This window comes from Planococcus citri, chromosome 1, assembly GCF_950023065.1.
Source record: "Planococcus citri chromosome 1, ihPlaCitr1.1, whole genome shotgun sequence".
NCBI lineage: Eukaryota > Metazoa > Arthropoda > Insecta > Hemiptera > Pseudococcidae > Planococcus > Planococcus citri.
This window is the reverse complement of record NC_088677.1, coordinates 72,612,125-72,635,061: the sequence shown is the minus strand read 5'-3', so window position 1 is coordinate 72,635,061 and position 22,937 is coordinate 72,612,125. Positions and strand designations below refer to the sequence as shown.

Sequence of the window (22,937 nt, the reverse complement as noted above, 5' to 3'; positions counted from 1 at the left end):
GTCTAAAATCTGACCTGATCAGATTCGATCAGGCATCCCTCATCATGTGGGAATTTTTCCCACCCAAAGAGCGAAATTTTATTGACCTATATTGAATCTCATCAACTCTGAACAGATCAACCTAGATAGGTTTCAATTCGATTATCGACACAGAGGCACTCAAAAAAATCTAAATTTATTCTAAGAAATTACAAAATTTTACAAAAATTATTTTAAAATTATTATGAATAGGTAGTCATAAAATATGAAATTGCTTTTAAAAAAATGCAACACCTTACACGTTGCAAAATATCAAAACAAAAGAAACATTTTCCAATAGAATAAACAGAAGTCGGTAAAAAGTTGTAAAAATTGATTAAAAATTGAGTCAAAATTTATGATAATGTCAATAATGTGTATCAGGCACAAGCACAAGAAAAATTGCTCATTCAGAACCCTCATATTAATTCATTTTCTCAGAATACCGGTTGATTTTTCAATTGGTCAATTTTATTTTTTAAATCACGTATCTCAGTCATGACATCTTGCAGACCCTCTTGCCCAGATAAGATATTTTTTTGAAATAGACCGACTTCCGATTTCAAGTTGAGAACTTCAGTGGCAATGAATTGAACATTTTTTTCAATGGAATCAAATTTCGATTGATAATGGTCTATCGGTGGTAATTTCTGACTGCCAGTGTCAGTTTCATTGGACTCATTACGTTTCTCCAGTATTTCCTTGGCACGTTTCACTATACTGGGGTGGATTTCCCAATTATACCTTTTAGAATACCTGTATGTGCCTTTTTTCCAGTCATAAGCGTCTGGAAAAAGCACAGTATTCTTTCTATGCGACAGTACTCGAATATGAGTACCTGCAACGAACTGAGGCCACAACGAAATCTTATCTCGATACATTCGACGATAAAACGACAACCATTTGAGTTCGATTCGAATCAACGACGTCTTCAAAGAACCACAACAAGTGTACCTAGATAAACCACGAACGTGATGAAAAGGGTTACGATTCGATAGAAGCTCTAAATACGAGATGAGCTTAATTTGGGACACAATGCCGACCAATTCGGCATCCTCTCTGATAGCCTGGGTATCACTGATGGCTAAACCATTGAGCAAGTTATACAACACGATGCTTATGAAGAAAACGAATAAAATGAACACCAGGTGATTAAAGTTTAAGACTGGTGATCCTAAAGGAATAGATTCCAAGTTGAATTCCCCAGTCAACATGATGATTGATTTAAAAATCGACATGGCCGGATCGCTGAAATCAGATCGGCTGCTTGAGTCGTCGGCAGGGTCTGGTTTCATTAAAATATAGAAACTGAAAGCGAAAGCTAAAATCATACTGGAATATAAAGTCATGAATTTCAGAAAATTCCACATTACTGTTTTAAACATTTGTATTTCTGTTGCAAACGAGGGGTGTCTACCGAGCAAGAAGACGAGCTCGATCCAAGAGGCTAAAATAACCACAGCAGTGAATGGAGATAGCTGATGTGGCCTGGGATGGTAGAGTAATGCAGCGGAGATGAAGATAACCGTCATTTCTAACCAGTTTTCTGGTGATTTTAAATAAAATTTTGGCGATACAAAAAACTGGAAGAGTTCTCTAAAGATGAGAATCCCATAGAAAATTTGAGTCGTGCACCAAGATATAAAAATTGAAGATGTCAGAGGGGTCAAAGACGGATGCTGAAAATTATCGTCGATTTGCGAAGTCGTAATATTGGACAAGGCATCGTTAATATATCGTTTCATTCGATCGTTGTCGATTAATTTAGAAAGGAAGATTTTCAAACACGATTCCTCAGAATTCCAGTTTGAAGACAACATAGGGGACGGAGAATCGTGATAAATGTAAGAAATATATAAACTCAGGCTCAAGCAGAAGCACAAATAGATGGCGAAATTGATGAAATAATATCTCTTCACAAGATGCCATTTCATGTAAAGAAAGCTCACCAAAACAGGGTGCTTGAGCAGTTTTCTCAGCTCGAGGGAACTTTCTAGTACAGTGAAAATTTCCATCTCGTAAACGATCCTCCCAGCAAAATTTTCATTCGGCTGAATCAATGCTTTGTAATCGATAATGATTTCAGGATCGATCACAAAAGGTGACTCGTTCCTGGAGCTGATGCAGCTGTCCAAGTACCCTGAAAGTGAGGACGAGTTAATCATCAAATAAATTTCCCCTTTGTAATTTATTTGATAGAATCGAGCCCCAGCATAGATCAAAGATTTGATGACTTGATCATCGTTCAACATCATTGCCTGGAACAGCGAAGTGAATCCGTCATGGTCTTCGAAATTCAAATCTAGCCCACCATAAGGTGTTGCTTCGTTCAGAATTAACTGGAGGCATTTACGATAGCCTTCTCTTTGATCTGCTGTCACATTGAACATTCCCTCGATCACCGAATGCAACACTGAACCCAGTTCTACGATTTGTAGCCTGATATTGGGGCTGGTTATGAGTGATTGGAGTACACTGTTGAAGCCATTATGAGCAGCTATCATAGCAGGAGTAAGGGATTCTTTTCTCACTGTCTTGTTAGGATTGACTCCTTTGCTCAAAAGCATATTCACAGTGCTGACTAAACCCAAGTCGCAAGCACATTGTAAGTAGGTTTGACAACCGTTGTGATTCTCATTTAAAAACCTAACGTCGACTTGACTGGCTAGATTTTCGAATAATTGCGTTTCGCGACGTTTCAGAAGTGAGAATAAAATGGAACCGATATCGCAAGTGGATCGAATGGTGCTGAGTCGCTGTCCGAATTGTTGCTGATATTGTTGCTGTATTATTTGACGACAAGTGCGACCTTCAGCATCTTGTTGAAAATCTAAGTCGATGTTGGAGTACTTTAGCAATAAACTGGCAGCTTCTAAATTACCTTGGAGAAGAGCTAAATGCAATGGAGTTGGATTCTGACGAGTACTTATGTTGATATCAATTCGATTGGGATTTTGTAACAGGATTTTCATGAAATTAATTTTGTTTAATTTTATGACGATGTGCAAAGCTGTATCCCCTTCTTTATCTGGCAAGTTGATATTACAATGACTGTACCAGTATTTTTTTATTAATACATTCACGGTATCAGTGTCTGATTTCTCGACTGCTTCGTGAATTGGGGCTTTTCCAGTGATTGGGTTTATGACGTTGACATTAGAGAAATTAGATAATAGGATTCGCACAAATTCACTGTTACCAGAGCTCCGGCAAGCGATATCTAATAATGTACCGTTATTCCCATCGAATTCGTAGAAAAAATTCACGTTGAGGAATTTAGAATTTGAGTTTGATTCGATGATTTGCTTGAATTCGCTCAAATGTTGCTCCTTGAGTGAAAACAGGAGTCTATTTTGAATTGACAATGAATTGTAATTTGACAAGTTTTGCATTTTGAATATGGCATTGGTGTTTGTACTTATTGGCGGTGGATAGGACTGCCTCGTCGAATTCAATACTGCCAGTCTGTAAAATATTGAGTTTTTTTGAAATATTAATTAGATGAGAGAAACAAATTTCAGAAGACGTCTAAATTTTAGATCTTTTCAAAAATATTAGTACCAAAAGTATGGCTAAGGAAAAGATTCAACCTTAAAAAAAGAGGAAATTTTTGAAAAAATTATGATTTTTTTGCTCTATTTCTACAAAATTTTCTGCCTCAACGTCGACTCGAGTCATTTTCGCCAAAACCGCACGACCACTTAGGGTTGTATGTACCATAAGCTAGGAAACTTGTAAATCGTTTATTTTAGATTAATTTTTATTAAAGCATATCAGAGTGAAATTGAAAAAAAAATTTGCAATGCAGTGCCCGCAGTGGTATCACCTTTTTGAGCAATATTGCCCAAAAAATAAGATTTTGCACTTTTTTTTAGCACAACCTGGAACATTTTTTGGTCAAAGGGTATAAAATCTGGCACGTGAATCGAGGTTCTTTGTGCAAATATCAATAAAGGAATTTTCTGAAATTTTCAATTTAGCTTTTATATGACATCCAGTAACGATTTCCAAATTTTTGAAATACCCCCTCAAATCACCAGTTACGGGTTCACAGCATTTTTCATTTTTAGTCATAATGATGGCTCAATTTTTCATCTTCGGCTTATTTGGATTAATACTGAATTTTCCCTTCTTTTGTACTAGTTCTGCTGAATTTTTGAAAATCCATTTTTTCATCCTGAAATTCACAGTTTCTTGAGAGAAAAAAAATCAAAAAATTATCTCAGAAAAAAGTATTTGATTCCTTAGAGGGGTCCAACTCGATGGATACGAATCCAAAATTTATAAATCGAGTTTTTGGGTAAAAAATGAGGGAGTTTGATTCAAAATAATTCAAAAAAAAATTGTTAACTTTTGCCTGGCGAAGTGGTAGTTATTTTTTAAAATTTCTAAATCTATTTTTAAAAGTCAAAAAAACCACGTAGTTTTCAAAAAATCAGATAAATTTTAAAAAATACGATACCAAATTTTTATTTGTTTTTTTTTGTGAAGCCACTGTAAAAATTTCAATTTCGCACCTTCCAATTTCCCCCTCCCCCTCCGCCCGAATAGTAAAAATGTCTCGAACACTGAATGCACCTGCTTCCCAGCTTGAAAAGCTACCCCATAGTTTTTGTATTTTTCCAAAACTTAGTTCAAATAAAAAAGGTGTTACACGTTTCGCCATTTACCTCTTCACTCACTTTAAAAGTTCCCAAGATCGAGCTAAAATTATAAGAATTATATATTTTGACGTCACTCCTCCCGAGAGTGATGCAATTGCTGCTGTAAAATGATGACTCAAGAAAAATTTTGAATAACTGACTCGAGTCGGGCTGATCCTTAATATATTCTTAAAAGCATTGCAACAGATTTTATAAAAAATAATTTCGCCCTGTAATCACATTAAACCCACAAATCCATCCATTAGATTTTCCTCAGCATGGAAGAGTTGGAATAACTCAAAAATTATATAAAATTTCAAAGCTTTCATTAATGTATTGTAAATAAAATCAGGAACAACACCCAATATGAAAATACGAGTACATATTTGTAAATTTTGTTCAGAGCCCTGAAAGAAAAAAAATAGTTTATTGCTCTAAACGCCCCAAGACAATAAATAATTTTTGAAGAGACAGGCATATGACTAATTTAATAACTACGTCTATGGTTCAATAACTCACCTAATTTGATTATACTCGTAATGGTTTAAAGCCAACTGCGTTGATTTTTCTTTCGCACTTTGCACTACATACTTATAGGTATAAGTGTAACCTTATCAATGGTCAGGATAAAAAATCTACTTATTAAAAATGAAGAAAAACTACAAAGTAACATTAATGCAAAAAATTCCACTGATGATAAATACTGTTCCAGTTGCCAGTACCAACGACATGCATACGTATCATGATATGAGAACAACTATTTATTTCGTAATCCACTACCTATCTGGTATGACTAAACTGACCTTGAGGTTAGTTTGAAATTTTTCGACTAGTTTGACGATGCCTAGGGCTACCTTGTAATTAAATTTGATCAAAATAAAGTAGGAAAGAAAAGGAGAAGAGAAAGAACAATTGAAAATTTTTTTTAAGATACCAAGTTGGAATAATTAATAAAATTTGGCTGCTTTGCGTTTATGTCAAAAGTTTCAGAACTAATGAATTTTGCGGAAGTAGGTAATATTTTAAGAAGCAATGATTTTTTATTAATTGGATATAGGTAGGTAAGTCTTAGTATCTAGTAAGCTAGTTGGTTGAATTGATCAATTTATTAAAAATAATAAGCAAAGGCACGTAAGCATCAACATTTTATTCACGTAGGTATAAAGTAACTTGTACATGTATAAATAACGATTAATTAAACACATAAAAATATTAAATTTCTTAAAAAAGTCATACATATGACGGTGAAAGTGAAAAAAAATAGGTTTAGAGGAGTAGGGAAATAAATAATATAAATACGTTAAATTTACAAATAAACAATTTCTGGATGACTTAGGTATGCATGTTAATAGTTCTATTTTTTCACTAACTATTTGAGCAAAATATGATATTCACCTATCAAGTCATCCTCGAGCCTATTTCGATTCCAAAATTTCCATCACCTTTTTCAATGATTCATCAACAGTTTCCAACTTGATATTAATCAATTTCTCGACATTTTCCATCCTTGAGAAACACTTGGAAATTTTTTCAGAAATGCGCTCTTCGACTCCCATGTTTTGTTGGTTCCTTTTTTCTAGTATTTTCACAGCATCTTTCACTATGTGTGGATCAATTTGTAGTTTATTATGATACATTGAAAGAGGTTTTTCCACTATGCGTGGATCGAGTCGGAGTCTCTCATAAAACGTTGAAACGCGTTCTTTTTTCATAAACGCGAAGTTATTTATGTTGGGTAGAACGTACAAGATTTTATTATCCGAATCTGGATTTGGAGATTGACTCCTGTGCAGAAAACTGAGAGGTTTGAAAAAGTCCGACGTGGCAATGTCTTCGGCATACAAAATCATTTTCACTAAGGAAACTATTCCCAACAATTCGGCATCAGATCTGATAGCCTGAGTATCACTGATGGCTAACCCATTCAGCAAGTTGAACAGTACTATGGCTATGAAGAAGACAAACAGAATGAATAAGACATAGTTAGCGCCATATTTCAGATCAAATGGAAATAATGGAAAGGAACCGGCTTCAAATTCCCCAGTCAACATTATGATGGATTTTATAATGGCCAGAGCAGGATGTTTGAAGAATTTACTGTTGTCTTGGAGATCATCTTTGAATAAGATGTAGAAGCTCAAAGTGAAAGCTAAAATTAAAACTGAATACCAAGCTAGAAATTTAAGAAAGCTGATGCTGACAGTTTTGAACATTTCAACATTGGTGGATGATAATGGATGCCGGCCAATTATAAACATTAGATTTATCCAGGAGAGCATAATTGCTGCAGAAGAGAGCTGGCGTCTTTGTTCAAAGTCCATGTTGAGTATTAGCAAAGCGAGTAGTATGCAGATCAAACTCAACTCCAGCCAGTTCTCCAGTGAAGTAACATATCTCCAAGGATGTTTGTAGCATTGATATAGTTCCCAGAGAAATAGCATAACACATGAGACAATCAACATATACCGCAAACAAATAACAATTATTGAAACGTGATGGATATTCATATCTTCAAGCAACTGTTGAGAGCTATCCTGACCTTGAGAAAAATTAACCGAAGTATTAAGCATTTGAGTATCATTGCGGTCTCTCCAACACCCATTAATGTGGAAAATATAGGCAGTATGTAATAAGCAGAAAATAACGTGAAAAATTAAATTAATATAAAAATATTTAGAAATAGAGTACCATTTCAAATTCAAGAAACTCATCAACACCGGATGCTTAATGAGTTTCCTCAGCTCTGTAGTATTGACCATGGTTAGCAAAATTTCCATTTCGGTCAAATCATCATCAACTTCGTCTTCTGCAGATTCCTCTAGTTTAGGATTGGACCCAATCATCATGCTGTAGTCAAGTACTATCTCGAAGTTTTTGTCTCTGGTATGCTTTCCATTAGTGGAAATACAGCTATCCAAGTATTCCTCGAGTACAGAAGCTGGTATGGAGTTCAAAGGCACTTTCTGCAAATAATTCTTTCGACCAACGTAAGCCCCAGCGCATAAAAGGTCTTTTATGATTTCTTCATCTGCAGCTTTCAGAACTGGTTGAATTCTAGTGCTTTCTTCCTGATCTTCCTGAATTGGGCTACTTACACCTACTTTGCAGTTGATCCCACTGTGTAAAAAATCTTTTACAATTTTATCAATGTTCAGTTCCACAGCACAATGGAGTGGAGTGTTTCCTTCTTTGTTCCTCTGATTGATATCAAATCTGAAGTTTGCTCCATTCCATTTGAATTTGGCTCCAAAGCCTAAAAGGGCTTTCAGAATTTTTTCATTGCTCACTTTTACAGCATAATGAAGTGGAGTGTCACCTTCATTGTTTTGTTGATTGATATCCAATTTAAAGTTCAACCCAACTTGTAAAAGATCTTTTACCATTTTTTCATCATTCAGTATGATAGCACAATGTAGCGGAGTGTTTCCTACAGTGTTCCTCAGATTGATATCTAATTTGAAGTTTGCTTCATTCGATTCGAATTCGGCTCCAAAGACTAAAAGGGCTTTTAGAATCTTTTCATTGTTTGCTTTTACAGCGCAATGAAGCGGAGTGTCACCTTCATTGTTTTGTTGATTGATATCCAATTTAAGGTTCATCCCATCTTGTAAAAGATCTTCTACGATGTTTTCATCGTTCAGTTTGATAGCATAATGTAGTAGAGAGTTTCCTTCCTTAATTGGGTGGTTGATACCAAATTCCCAGAAAAATCTACTGGTCAAAAAACTTTTTACACATTTAAGATAATTCCTTCTCAATGGTTCATTTTCCTTGGCTATTAATATCTCAATTAATAGCATATTTATTACCGTATTCATGGCATCTGGTTCTAATGATACTCTGGAGTTTTGCAATAGAATGTTCAAGATGGTATGGTGGCCTCGTTTAGCTGCTATCATTATTGGTTTAATTTGATTATTTGGACAACACTGATTAGGATCAACTCCGGCTCTCAATAGAATCTCTACGGCTTGTACTAAACCATTATGACAAGCATACTGCAAATATGTGTTTCTACCATCATGATCTGTCGAATTGGGTTTGGTTATCAAGACTTGTTCGCAGAATTTTTGTATGTCACCTTTATATAGCAATGAAAATAAAGTATTATCACTTTCATTTGCTGAAAAACTAATTCTGGATATTTTGAAAGCAAACTTCGAATATTTAGCTTCAATCAGCTCACGACACGTTTGACCACTGAAGTCTCTGCGCGCATCCAAGTCAACTTGTGGATGATTTAATAACTCGTGAATGGCATTCCTTCGATAACTATTCAATGCCAAATGCAAAGGTGTTTGATCTGTGCGACTACATACATTCACATCTATGCCTGGATGGTGCAGAAGAAGCTTTATGGAATCGGCGTCGTCGTTCATGACTGCATAATGCAAAGCCGAGTATCCTTGCATTGATAAAGTGTTTACATTGCAATTGGCATTGTTTAATAAAATTTTCAACGTTTCCAAATTACTGTTTTCCACAGCAAAATGAATCGCTGATCTGCAAAATTTATCCTTGCTTGGTTTGTTGATATCTGCGCCATTCTGCAGTAGGACTGGAACGAATTCGTGACAACCCTTTGATTTACAAGCAATATGCAGTAGAGTGACATGGTCAGGGCTTTTGTAGTAGCAAACATTGATATCCACTTGTCCAGACTGGATGCCATTTCGCAATGCTTCTTCGAATTCTTTCAACGCTCGGTTTTCAAGTAAGTGAAGTAAATCCGAATTATCGAACATGGCTGACTCTTCCAATCTGTGACAAATTGTAATTTACTGTTAAATGATTCATTTACTTATTGTAATGTAGCTAATTTCATAACGTATGTATGTATATGTATTTTGATGAAATGAGAACGAAACTTCATAAATGTTATTTTACTGAAAGTTTAGCGTAAAGGCACTAGTAATGTTATGAGAATGTTCTCAACAGGCTGTTAACTGTTTACGCTTTTCATTGCTTGCGTTTTTATACATTGACTGCGCTTTTGGAAAGCAGGGCTTCCCAAACTTGTTAGTAATATCTAGACACCTCCTGGAAGGTATACAGATTCATGTGGAAGTATTCTTTACTTCTTCAACAATGTTTTACAAATACCTAGGTACTGACTCATTTTATCACAAATGACCGCCCCCCCCCTATTTGGTCAGCAAATCTGATTTTAAAAGAAATCCAAATAGAGAGACTCAAATTGAATTACCATATTATACTATCGAATGATGAAATTATACAAATGGCAACAAGAGACAGAAAAAAAATTGACAAAATTTTGAATATATTTTCAATGTACCAAGTAAATCTAATTTCTCATCTCAAATTTATGAAAAGTGTTGGTTACCTGAACAGGACTATACTGATATCAAGTAAATTTTGTTACCTACAAGGTCATTGGTTTTCAATCAAATTTTGATTCGTTTTTTTAAAATACACATTCTCATTGTTTTAAAATTATTTTTTATTTTTTGTAGGTATAGGTAGGTACGAGGTAGGTATATTGAAGTTTCATGTTTTTGATCAAATTTTGATTCGCTCTTTTTTATATTCTCATTTTTTTTCAATTCTCACATTCCACGTTTTTAATGGATTACTTTTACTAGTTGTGTTTGTTGCATTTTTTAAATTGATTAACATTTTAATGCTGTTTTGGGAACCCCTGCTACAATGACAAAATTTTAGTCCAAAGCGCATACGTGTCATTCCCTAGATAATCGTGTTTTTAGTGAAAAAGTCGAGAGAATCGATAATCAAGGTTTTGATGGATTTCAATGTAGATCATATCCAACCATCGCATGTTAAAGTATCACGGCTGCAGGTGCCGCCCCAAGCGGAGAAAAACGGAACTAAAGTTTTTCTAAGAAGGGCCCATTAGGAACTTGACAGAGGTGCGCCGCGCTAGTGTCACCTTGGTTCTGATTGGCTGATGAAAGGTCCCCGAATAAACATTGGAATGTATTGTTGTGAAAATTGAAGGAAAATTATTGAAAATCGCTGATAACAACGGGACCTTTCGTTAGTTCCAATGTTTTTTACTACAATTTCCTAGAGGGCGATAGTTGTCTTGTCAAATCCCTTTTGGTTGATTTTGTTTTTTTCGCGGTAAATTCGCTTCCAAAAAAATGTCCTCCAAATTATACTGCACCTAGTAGGCAGTGGCAACATGTATACCACTCAAAAACACAATTTTGCTAGCTGCAGCGGTAGCAGCGTGCCATTAGTTGTGGATTACTGAACTGGAGGTATGGGTTCAATTCGCGCCTCGGGAAGACATTTTGAGAATTTTTTTTACAATTTTTATTTTTACAAGTTGAATTTTGACAGAAAATGTAATTTAATCATTTTTTTCTGCTTTAGAACAGAGTAATGAATTTTTATGCAAAATTTTATTTCATTAAATCATTGTTTTTCAGGCTTAAAATGTTCATAACATGAAAATATTGAGTAAAAAAATCGCTATTCAGCTATTGCAGGTGGGTAGTAATATTTGACATCAGAAACAATAATTTTCAATTTTAGGTATGAAGGTTTTGGGATTACATGAAATTTCAGTTTTTTTCAGAAAAAAAAAACTTTGAAGGCGATTTTCTCAAAAGTTGAGCTTTTCAAATTTTTAATTATGGATTTTTTTGGAGGTTTTTTTGCACTTTTTGGGCTTCTATCCAGCTCATATGATTGCTCCGGAGGTCTAATTCACCCCCCCCCCCCCCAATAACTTAATATCGACCAAATGGGCCCATTACCTGCAGAATGACACATGATGTATTTTTTTCAATCGTTTGCGCTTCTGCTGATAACAATGGGAAGTGCAAACAATGATTTCCCTCTCAACATGAGCGAGTACAAATGTTATTACAAGTGTTACCATCGGAAAGCGCAAGTGTCTACCAAAATTTGATATTCAAAAATCGCGACTTTTTGCGACCATTTTTCAGTACTCCTCAGTTTTTTTTTGTTTTTTTTTTTAAAGAGGTTTCCAATAAATTTAACACTTTTTTAAGGGAGTTTTCGACCAACTTTCAATAGTTCCCATGTGACATAAAAAAAAATGTAATTATGAAATACAAAAATACTTTGTACCAAAGAAATATGAAAACAATATTGAAAACTTCATTTATAATTCAATGAACTGAATATTAGGTAATAATAGGAAGTAGGTACATACTACAGGGTGCCCAGAAATATCGAGCACCCCTAAAAAAGTTTTCTACAGGGGGGGGGGCAAAGTCAGGTGGCGGCGATACAAACTGCGCATGCGTCAGTTTTACTGCTGTGGCTTCGTTTAACAGCACGTTGCCTAGCAACGCGACTGGTTGGGAATATGTTTATTGTAATATCGGTGCTTTTTGTTGCGTTTTTCGTGTTTAAATGAGATTTCTTGGAAAAATGAGTTCTTAAAAGGAAAAATGAGTTCTTAAAAGGAAAAATTTCAATGTTTGGAAAAAATTTTGAGTTGTTTGGTTTCATTAAAAGTGATCTGGAGGCGGAAAAAGCAATCTACGAAAAAATGAAGTCGAGGAAAATTGTAGAGAATTAAATTTCCAATCGACACAATGTCGTTAGTTTTTTTCTAAAATGCTTAGTTTTCGAGTTTTTCTCAAAAAACTAAAATTTCATGAAATGCGTGAATTCAATTTTTCTGTAGTGTTTCATTTTGATATGAAGACCACATGATACTCACTCATATTGTCAAATCCATCGAAAAACATTATTTTAAGTGTATTAGGGTCAGTGGTGACCATTTCGAGCACTTACACTAAACGTTTTCACGTTATAATTGAATAAAAGTTGAATTTTGGAAAAAAAATTTCAAATTTTGCAAATTTGCCACCTGACTTTTGCCCCCCCCTGTACTAAAATACTTTGGTTGGTCACCGTGAATGATAATAATGATAGCACATGATTGGTTGTTGGACTGGAGAGATAACATTCCACCAATCATATGCATCTATTTCACGTTGCCAACCTAAGTATATTTTTAATGAAAAATTTTCTTTGGAGTGCTCGATATTTCTGGGCACCCTGTACCTACATACCTACTTAAATAAAAAAATTGAATTGAAGTCGGGACGATTTTTAGCGATTTAATTTGGTGATTTCTGGTAAAAATCGCGACTTTTGCAACCTACTTTCAACGGTTAGACATCCTGCGAACCCATTCAAAAATCTCAGTCCCATTCAAATCGAGGCGGGAAGACCTCAAAAGTTTTGCTTGTCAAATAAATAGGTAGGTATCTACAAGTATGAGTACCTAGCAAATAAATATGTATTGTACAGTACATTGCTCAACTTACTTTACAGATGTATTATGTTGAAGAATTTGTTGTTATTTTGGAAAAAAAATTGACGCGATATGTACTTATGTACTTGTGACGTGGAAAAATTAAATTAAAATTTACACCAATTTGAACGATCGCTTCAGATTAAATGTCCACAATAAATTTTTTTTAAAAAGCACAGGAGGAATCCCCGTTATAAAATGTAATTTTATCATGAAAAAATGTATAACTGATGTAAAGTCATTTCCTAATGTTGAACTGAATTTAATGCGATATCGCTGTTCAAATTTTTAGAAAAATTAAGGTTTTTTTGTACATTTATTAAATGCTTAGATTGTTTCACAGAATTGGAGCATACTCGTTCACCATCATAGCTGCTACCGCATTATCACTAAAATTAGCTTGAAATTTTTATACAGCTGGTTTTACGTACGTACATTGGAAATATTTTCACTTTAAGCAGATGGAATTTCGGTTTTGGGGATTTCAGATCATGCTTTTTTCCAAAAATCGCATTTCCGTTTAAATTATGGAAAGGAATCTGAAATGGCTTTCAAGTTATTAGACTCTCTACTTAGTCGTTAATTTTCAGAAAAGAAAAAAATCGCAATTTTAATCTATAATTTTATTAAGGTACCTATTCAGGTATAAAGTAATTTGTACATAGGTGAATAAAACTTATAAAAAATATTCCTAAAAAAAATGTCTCTAGAATCTAATCGTATACTTGATTCAGTTCATCCGGCATGGCGGTGAAAATAAAAAAAAAGTAGAAAAGAAATTAGTTTAGAGAAGGAGCGAGATAAGTAGATATAATAATTATTTACATTTAAAAATTGATCAGCTTTCGAACACATAACCAATTGACATGGTCTTTTTAAAAATCATGCTCGAATATCTATACTCGATTTTCTAAAATTCAAGTACATCACCCAGCGAATCCTCCTAACCTCACTCGTTTAGTTTTTAACAATCGCCTAAAATAATTAAGTATAACGCTTTATTTATTTATTTTTTCTCAGCTCAAATATGTACCTGCCTGTGTTGGTAATACAAATCATATGAGTAAGGTTAATGAGGAAACTCTTGAAACAAAAACGACAAAAAAATGTCCATCCTTTCAAAGTGGAATTTTCCTTTTGGAAATAAGGGAGGGGGAAAAGCTGGTATTTTATTCCTCTCCAGCATTAAATTTTCCGGTAGAATGGCTGGGCCCTGCTCCTCATAATTATGCAATCTGAATGCTGGTCTAAGACGACCATCTGATCAGTGATCACCGATCACTTGATGGAATAGATCAACTGACTGTGAATCTTACCCATTCTATAAATACCTACTCAATTGTTACTGATTCGCCAAAATAAAATCACTCAATACTCAGTAAAAATCCGAATAGCTTACTCTGCTCACTTTCCTCATCGGAGTCAAATGATCTTTCGATCTTGGTGCGAAAATAATCGACTTTGTACTACCTCTTCTCCCACTCCTAGTACGTTTCCTTTTTCGAACCTTTCTGCCACCACTACGTGCAAATTTTTTCGTCAACGTACGTAACAAATTAAGCTCGGTTATTTGCTTACAATACATTAAGTTTTCCATTTTACGCAGCTTCACTTTATACTCAGTTACCTGCCTCGAGCACTCTGAATCATTACTCATCTCTTCCATTTGCTTACCTTTCCTCAAAATAGTCACCGCATCTTCGATAATCTGAGGATCGAAGCTCTTCCACGTAAAATGGCTACGATTAGGAAAGGTTTCAATTCTACTATTACGTAATCTATACGATAAACTAATCCTTTTGTGAAAGGTTTCCAAAGATTTCCTATTACTGTAAGCAATAGCCGTACTATCGTCTACTTTTTCCAAACTCACATTCAGCTTCTTCTCACGAGGCCAGAAAAAACAGCAGCAAAAACACAGCAACAGTTTATCAACGAAATCCAGGCATTGTATAGGATCACCCACAGCCATGGTTTCTACATAGGCTATGAATTTTATCCTAGAAACTATACCTACGATTTCAGCATCGTTTCTGATTTTCTGCGTATCCCCTACGGCCAACCCGCTGAGCAGGTTGAATAATACGATAGCTATTAGGAAAAGAAACAGAACGAAGACTATATGAGCTACATTGAACGAATCACCCAGTGGAATAGTCGACGCATCGTATTCGCCAGTCAGCATGATCAGAGTTTTGAAAACAGAGACAGAAAAATACTGAAATACGGTAGGATTATTAGTATCAGGATCCTTCTTATCTTTGAACAGAATATAGAAGCTGAATGCGAAAGCTATGATCATGATGGAATAGAGGAGCAGGAATTTCAAGAAATTCAACGATACCGTTTTAAACATTTCGACGTGAGTTGAGAAAAATGGATGTCGACCCATTAATAAAATAAGCTCCATCCAAGATCCCAAGATCACCGTGGCTGACAGAGGAGATCTCCAGGGTGAATTTATATAAAACGTGATCAAAACGAAGGTCAAAACAAACAAACTCATTTCCAACCAGTTTTCAGCCGATTTCAGGTATGATCTGGGGAGCACGTAGGCTTGAAAACCCTCCCTTAGGATGAGCAAAATGCAAGATACCAAGATCATTACTCGCCAAGGTACATCTATCATGGATTGGTAAGGGTCGTATTCTGATATGGTTATATTTACATCAGGATTGGTGAAATTGCCAGTGATTTCAGTGCCATTCGAGACCACTGGTTGGGTACGGTTTTGGGAATGCTTCGAGACTGGTTGAGAATAATTTCGAGAATGATTTGAAACTGGTTGGGAATACTGCCGGAGAACTGGCTGGAAATTTATGGTGAAATTAGTGATATTGGATAGATTATCGCTGGGGCTAGTACTGTTCGGAGACGAATCAGAATCCAAAGGTTCAGGGGGATAGAAAACGTAAAACAAATACGAGCTGAGCAAAGACCAATAAATAAAGTACAAAATGAAGTTATAATAGAAATATTTCTTTATAATACGCCACTTTAGATTCAAATAACTCCTTATGAGCGGATGTATGAGCAGTTTTCTCAATCTCGATATCTTATTCATCACCAGAATAGGTTCGGATTCGCGTACAGTCTGATATTGCACCTTTCTAGGACCAGCTTCGATATTGTGTTTGTCGCTTTTCTGCGAAAATTGTTTGATAGGTGACAAGAACATCTTGTAGTTGAAGGTCAACTTGAAATCGCTATGCTCAGGAGGGTAATCATTGGACGTGATGCAGCTATCCAAATACTGCTCCAACATCTCAGCACTGATTGATCGTAAAGGTATTGTACCATTTTTATTAGGCTTACAAGTGTAAGCTCCAGCGTGTAAAAGAACTTTGGTCACCTTGGTCTCTTTCCAAGCAACAGCGTAATGCAAAGCTGTATTGCCACTTTCGTCGGAAAAATTTATATCTAATTTATTGGACGGGATGTTTTTCAAAATATACTCGATTAATCGATAATAATCCTGTTTCTCATCCTGGTACAGCGAATACGGCTCTGGAGGGAAATAAGCGTCGTTTACAGAGTCACGTTTCCTTTTACCAGCCACCAAGTTCTCCATGAACACCCTAGCAGGGCAATCTTTGTACTTGGCTGCAATTATACCATCGAGGACCGCGTGCAGGATTGTTTTACCAGCAATTGGTTCGATGGAAACGCCTTCGTATTTCCATAACCTCTCGAAAGTCTTATAATGTCCGTACCTGGCTGCTTTCATTATCGGTGTGTAAAGAGCGGAGCTTTTCTGCATTTCTTTCGCATGTTTGGGGTATTGTTTTTTGATAAACTCTCCGATGGAGTCACCTTTGATATACATCTCGCTATCGTTGTCCAAACTCGATAACGTTTTCAATTTACGAAACGCGTTCAAAGCGCTGTTACGTTTCTGTAACGTTACCGAAATCGGTATACTCGCAGATGCTGCCCTAGTCTCGGGCCAGTTCTCTATTTCAGCCTTATTAGCACCCTGCTGGATTAAAACATCTATCAAGTCGACCTTATTGTGCAGTGCAGCGTATTGCAAAGCAGTAGTTCCGTTTGAATCTGGGAAACTAATGTTACAATTCGGGTCCTCTAACAGAACACGAAGGGTTTCAGCGTCTGAATTTTGGACAGCCTCGTGTATCGGAGCTTTACCAGTTAGACTATTGATCACGTTCTGATTCGCTCCTCGTTGCAGAAGGATGTCTACAAATTGACTGTTTCCGGGCGTTCGGCAAGCTAAATCGAGTAGGGTACCGTTTTCTGAGTCTTCTAGGTAGAAATGGTTCACGGTAGAAGAGTCATTGTTTATCACATCGATGAACTGATCGATACTGTTGTTCTTGAGCAGAAAGAGTAGAGTTGATTGGAGAGAATGTGGATAAGAATTTGCTTCTAAATCGTCTAATTCAATTCTTGGCATTATTAGATACACGAGTGCATAGACCTGTGGAAATGTTTACACGAGTCAATTCGGTGTTTATGAAAGTTTTTCATTGTGTGGATATTCAAGGTCGTGTATTATCGTTTGGGTTTATTCTTGGGTTAGTGATAATGAGAAGGTTTTTTACTTGTACGTTTTACATTGTAACTATAGGTGTGTACTTGGACTTACAATATAAATGTGGGCGAAGGAATTTGCCTTGGTGTTTGTCGACTATTTGAAGTGTTGGTGACGAAGAGTTTTTGGAAATTGAGTAGGCTACCTATCTTTAAAAATTTTCTAAAAGAATGTGAACAGGTTATTATGTAGAAGAATATTTTATTAAAGACATAGTTGGATCATTACTTCTCTAACGTTTTAAACATTTTAGGATTGATTTTTCAAATTTTTTACAGTTTATTTTTTTCAATCTTTTGTTGAGTTTTTATTTCTAAAAATCATCAAGTTATTCAAGATAGGTACTTTAACATCTGAAAAATATTTTACATTTTATTTTTTTGTTCTAAAAAAAAAAAACATCAATTTTGTTGACAATCTGACAGAATATTAAAGCGTCACATTCTCATAACAAGGCCATATTATTTTGTCAATTTTGTTTTGTTTTTTTAGCTCAAAATATTTATCTGGTGCCTTCAATATCTATGTACTCGTAAACACTTTGTCGAACCACAGATAATTATCCAATTTTATGAACACTTCTTTGAATTTTCTATTTTGTTTTCGGTTTTTTAAAAATAATTTTTTTTACGCGTTTCCTCTGATGATTTTGTAACACAGACGTTGAGGGATGAGCTTTGTAATTTTCATAGCGAAACAGTCGAGCCTTGAAAGCTCATATTTCATAATACGTATCATAGGCAAATGAAAGGAGAGTGAATCTGCTCATGAGGTTTCGAAGAGAATGCTCACATTACAGATTCAAAAGAGTAATTAAAATTTGAGAACGTAAAATTGAAATTTGAGGACAAGTACTGAAATTTTCAAGATTATTAAATACATACCTACACAAGGTGAAATTTGAAGTTTATCATTCAAAAATGTGAAAAATTACTGCAAAGACTCCTTTCTTGTGAAGTATATTTTTAATAAACTGATTTTGGAAAGGGATCTTCCCCCTCAGTCAGTGCCCCTCATAGCTCCCAATTCTCAAACATGTTCCAAACATTATGAAAACGTCATGTGACTCGTCAATTCACAATAATTCCAGGCCTTCCCTTCAGAATGTTGACTAATGATTTCAAGTCTACACTTCTGAACTCCCCTGCCCTTTCCTTCCAACGCTCTCAAATTCGGCCAAAACAATAACCAAAAAATTCAATAAGAACATACGTAATTTGTAATGAATCATTTGTTGTGTTTTCCAAGACACTTGATAAGAAAATCCTCTAGGAAGTTTTTTGAATATGTATTGCAATTCCAGGGCACTTACAGCCCCCTCTATTTTTTAAAAGAAATATCCAAAAATTATGAAAACCTGGTTTAATTTTTCGATTCTTATTAATTCGAGGTCACTGAGTTCTAATATTGGTTTATTTTTTTCAATTAGACCTCTTTGAAATTTTCTCTCCCACTTATGGTCTCAAACTTGTTCAAAATACTTGCCAGAAAATTTAATAAGAACATCTAATGGGTCATTTGTTGGGTTCTCAAGAGTAATCAGTTTTAATCACTTCATTCCTCCAATTCTTCAAGCCATCTCCATTTTTGAAAGAAATTATAAAAAGTTGTGGAAACTTGGTGTAACTTTTTTCTGTACTCTAGAATTGGCTTGTTTTTCTCGTGTAAGTCCGCTAAACACCCCCCCCCCCTCCTTCCTTCCAAAAATCAGTATTTTTCGACTTCTCGATCTTTTCTTCTATTTTTCTCTAAATTAATTATTTATTTCCAATTTTTGATTTATTTTTCACATTTTTTTTTCTGTTTATAATTTTATAATTTTTTCACAATAAGTGCTCGTAAGTATACCTACCTATCGTTTTTGTTTTTTTTTCACTTCCCTTGTCATTTTGCTCATTTAATTCTTTAAAATTGAGGATTTTCTCGCATTGAGTACGATATGCGGATTTTCCAAGTCAAACTCAAAGATGCTGATGTAAACAAACAGGTCAAATAGATGAAAATTTGCTACAAAATTTTATCGCTTGAAAATTTATCCAGTTCTTTTTTCCTCAATTATTGTTATTACCTATATAGAACCTGAAAGGAAAAATTTAAACACATCCATTTCATTGCGTTTTTTGACAACTTCGGTAGCTCATAAAGAAAAAATTTTATGTAGATAAATTTTTGTTGGAATTTTCGGTCTACCTACATATCTATTTTTTAGAAATTCATTTTGAAAATTTTTTGGCCTATAAATTTTTAATCGAAATAAAATGCTTGCCTAGATCTCATTTTCCCACTTGAAATTCCAAAATTAAATTTCAAAAAATTATCAAAATTGCAATCTTGCTCTCTACACTAATTTTCATTTTACCCAAAATGGATATGGATTTTTTCAAATCCAAAAACATTAAAACGCTGATCAATTAGTTAAAAACGTCTAAATTTCACTGGTCCAAAAAAGCTCAATAATGAAGGTTACCTATTAGAAAAATCAAATGAAAATTATCGAGCACTTGCTAGTGTGTTTCAAATGTAAATTCTTCGATTTATTTGAAAAAATATGCATAAACGTCTTTTTTAGGGGTGCCTAAAGTGGGGGCTCTAAAAACAGGGTTCAAAATTACGAATATACAGGGAGCTTAATTAAACTTTTTCATCTAGATAATCGAACATATACCTTAAAATGTTACGTTCGGTGCGAACCGCAGGTTTCTAGTTTTCCAGGGGTTCTCAAAATATCAAAATTACGAAAAATTGAGCTGAAAGTTTGGTATGATGGATGTCTTTTAGATATTAATAAACTGTAAAACACAGGGGGTAGGTTCAAAATAGTGGTTCCAAAACTTTCCAAAAATTAACCCTCCCCCCCCCCCCATTTCTGTTCCCGATAGTCGAAAATAGAATCGGAAAATCACCTCGCATAACGTTTACCGGATTCAAACAGATATTTCACGCTAAAAAAGTTTTGGAAATTAATTCTCAGTGCATGGCTCTTAAAATTACTGTTTTATTCGCAAGTTTTGGAACCCCTGGAGCCTAAAAAAAATGTTAATTTTAGGATAACTAACCACGGATTCGTATTTGGGACATTTACCTATCATAACATTGTAAGAGTGGTCGAGTCGATAACTGTCTAGGCCCAAAAAATGGTCTTATCGCAACTCCTCCTTTTTTCCAAAATGGCATCTTTCGACATTGAAAATACCCCCTCCTTCCTCCCCCATTTTGACGTAATATAAAAAATTTTCCTCGCAATCTGCCAAAATTTTCAAATTTCTTCATAAGTCCTAAAACAAAATGTTAAAAGGAAATTGGAAAAATTTTCAGATTAAACAATTTTCTAGCCAATTTTTAATCCAATCCTTCGCAAGAATATTTTTAAAATCTATCGGCTGAATTTTTCTGGGACGTTGAAGAATTGACTGAAAAAAAAAAAATAATAAAAGAATACCTTATGCTTCAAATTTGTTTCTACGATCCTATCCTTCAAAAAAAAATTAAATATCTTTATCTACTCTGCTGAGAAATATTAATACCTATCTATTCATATTCTGTGGAAATCAAAACGTTAAACTCGTTTTGGTTAAGTATGTACATATTTCAAATGACCTTTCATGTAAGTTATCCATAAAATACTTATATACTTCAGAAAAATGGCGATGGGTGGGGAGGGGTAAGGAGTAAACTACAATCAACGATTTGAGATTACGAAGCATACATTGAAATTATTTATTGCAAATAATAAGTATAAAAATCGATAAAAAATTGGTAAACTGATTCATAGGCAAAAAAAACTAAATCTGGAAAAAATCTAATGAAGGGGGGGGGGAGATACGCAAATAATCGCTGAAGGGATCAGAGTGAATTAGCTTGAACTCCTCCACAATCATTCGAATCAAATTGAAGACCAACACTTTCGCAAGGAAATTCCTTCATAATAAATTCCCCTACTCGCATTTAAATTACATTGGCACTTACTTTCAATTACGTTGAGGAATCGTTACGTATGTTATTTCACCGATACACGTATAAATAATAAGATAAGCAAAGTATATTTGCACGAAAGTAACACGTGACTAGAAACACACTGATTTTAGGAATTAATAATTTATCAGATCCACATAATATTTTCAGAGCACACATAAGCTCAGGATTTTATTGTTCAAAATTCACAGTAAAAAAATAATAATAATACAGGTACGAGGTATTCAAACAGCTCATTAGAATTTCGTCTTTTACGTTACTAATTATTACAAAGGTACTTAGGTAGGTACTAGGTAGGTACTTTTCAAGTTAGTGCATCGAAAACGTACGAACGCGAAAAATAACACTTGTAGTATACGTGTATTTGTCACAAGAGGTGTAAAACGAAGTACAACTTTTGTAAAAACATAGCAAGAAAATGTTGTATGACGATGTACTAAAAAGGAGAATATTTTTATCAAAGGGTTTATCGCGTGAACCTTCGATATTGCTCGTAACAACTAACTAGTAATGTGTGAGCTATTACTGAGTTGGTTTCTTTCTGGTCATTTTTATCTTTGTTAATGGTTAAAAGAGAACTGCGACACGCGACAATGCTGAATTTTCGAACGACGATGGTCAATGCCATGTTGCCATAACCTCAGTTTTTAAATGTTATCGTTTCATTTTCAAGTTTGAAAAATTATTGTGAAGCTTTGTCAATAACAAGGACAACAGTCTTAATCATCGCGGAAAACTCTTTAAATAATACATACAAAATAAAAACAATGGATGAACATATTCTTCGGGATAAGGGTGTAATATTTACCCCTTCAAATATCAGAAGTGGCAAATCAACTCGCACGTTTGTACTTTGAGATGCAGAGCAATAATTTCGTCTACCATTAAAAAAACATTGTATGAAAAAAATCACCAACATTTTAATCAAACGATAAACAACTTTCTACACAAACGATTCCAAAATCGAATTCAAAAATAAAAAATATCAAACATCACAAAAAAAGCACTTATAAAATGAAAAACTCGTGCCATTGCCATATTGTCGAAGATTCGATGATTTCTGCATTATACGAAGGGTTTGGTCAAGCCAACATGGCATGATACTTTTCATCGACAAGCTGTACATTAGAAATATATTTTACCAAGTATTACGAGTTATTTATTACAGGGTCAAGTTCTTGCTCGAATCTGCTCGATGAAAGAATACCCACAAAAGAGGGATTGCTCGAATGTGAATATTTATTCAAAACTCTTTCGTAACTTTTTTCCTCTGAATATGTCGTCTATTATAACAGTAAAAAAATAACATACAAGTATCTAAAGTCGTAGAATCGACATATCGTCGTCATTTTATGCACATGCACTGCAGATTTCCAACTGTAAGGGGATTTGAAAAAAACATACCTACGCGAATGGCCCTTTTTTTCTCCATAAGATAACCATGTAGCTATATGGAAAATATTCGTAGATA

General features: G+C 34.6%; 4 protein-coding genes across 4 annotated transcripts in view; all 4 read right to left on the bottom strand.

Annotated features, from left to right (window-relative positions):
- The window catches only part of LOC135831313 (uncharacterized), a 195,019-nt gene that overhangs the window by 131,643 nt on the left and 40,439 nt on the right, over positions 1–22,937 (bottom strand). The window lies entirely within an intron of this gene.
- Positions 156–5,397, bottom strand: LOC135831212 (transient receptor potential cation channel protein painless-like). The gene is made up of 2 exons (XM_065343531.1): positions 5,181–5,397; positions 156–3,483 (listed from the first exon to the last, which is right to left on the bottom strand). Exon 2 carries the CDS (start codon positions 3,408–3,410, stop codon positions 456–458), a length of 2,955 nt encoding a protein of 984 aa, XP_065199603.1. The 5' UTR covers positions 3,411–3,483; positions 5,181–5,397; the 3' UTR covers positions 156–455.
- On the bottom strand, positions 5,571–9,798 carry LOC135831163 (transient receptor potential cation channel subfamily A member 1-like). The gene has a single exon (XM_065343458.1). It carries the CDS (start codon positions 9,404–9,406, stop codon positions 6,077–6,079), a length of 3,330 nt encoding a protein of 1,109 aa, XP_065199530.1. The 5' UTR covers positions 9,407–9,798; the 3' UTR covers positions 5,571–6,076.
- Positions 13,551–22,214, bottom strand: LOC135831197 (transient receptor potential cation channel subfamily A member 1 homolog). The gene is made up of 2 exons (XM_065343505.1): positions 21,461–22,214; positions 13,551–17,380 (listed from the first exon to the last, which is right to left on the bottom strand). The coding sequence occupies exon 2, from the start codon at positions 17,354–17,356 to the stop codon at positions 14,318–14,320; it is 3,039 nt and encodes a 1,012-aa protein (XP_065199577.1). The 5' UTR covers positions 17,357–17,380; positions 21,461–22,214; the 3' UTR covers positions 13,551–14,317.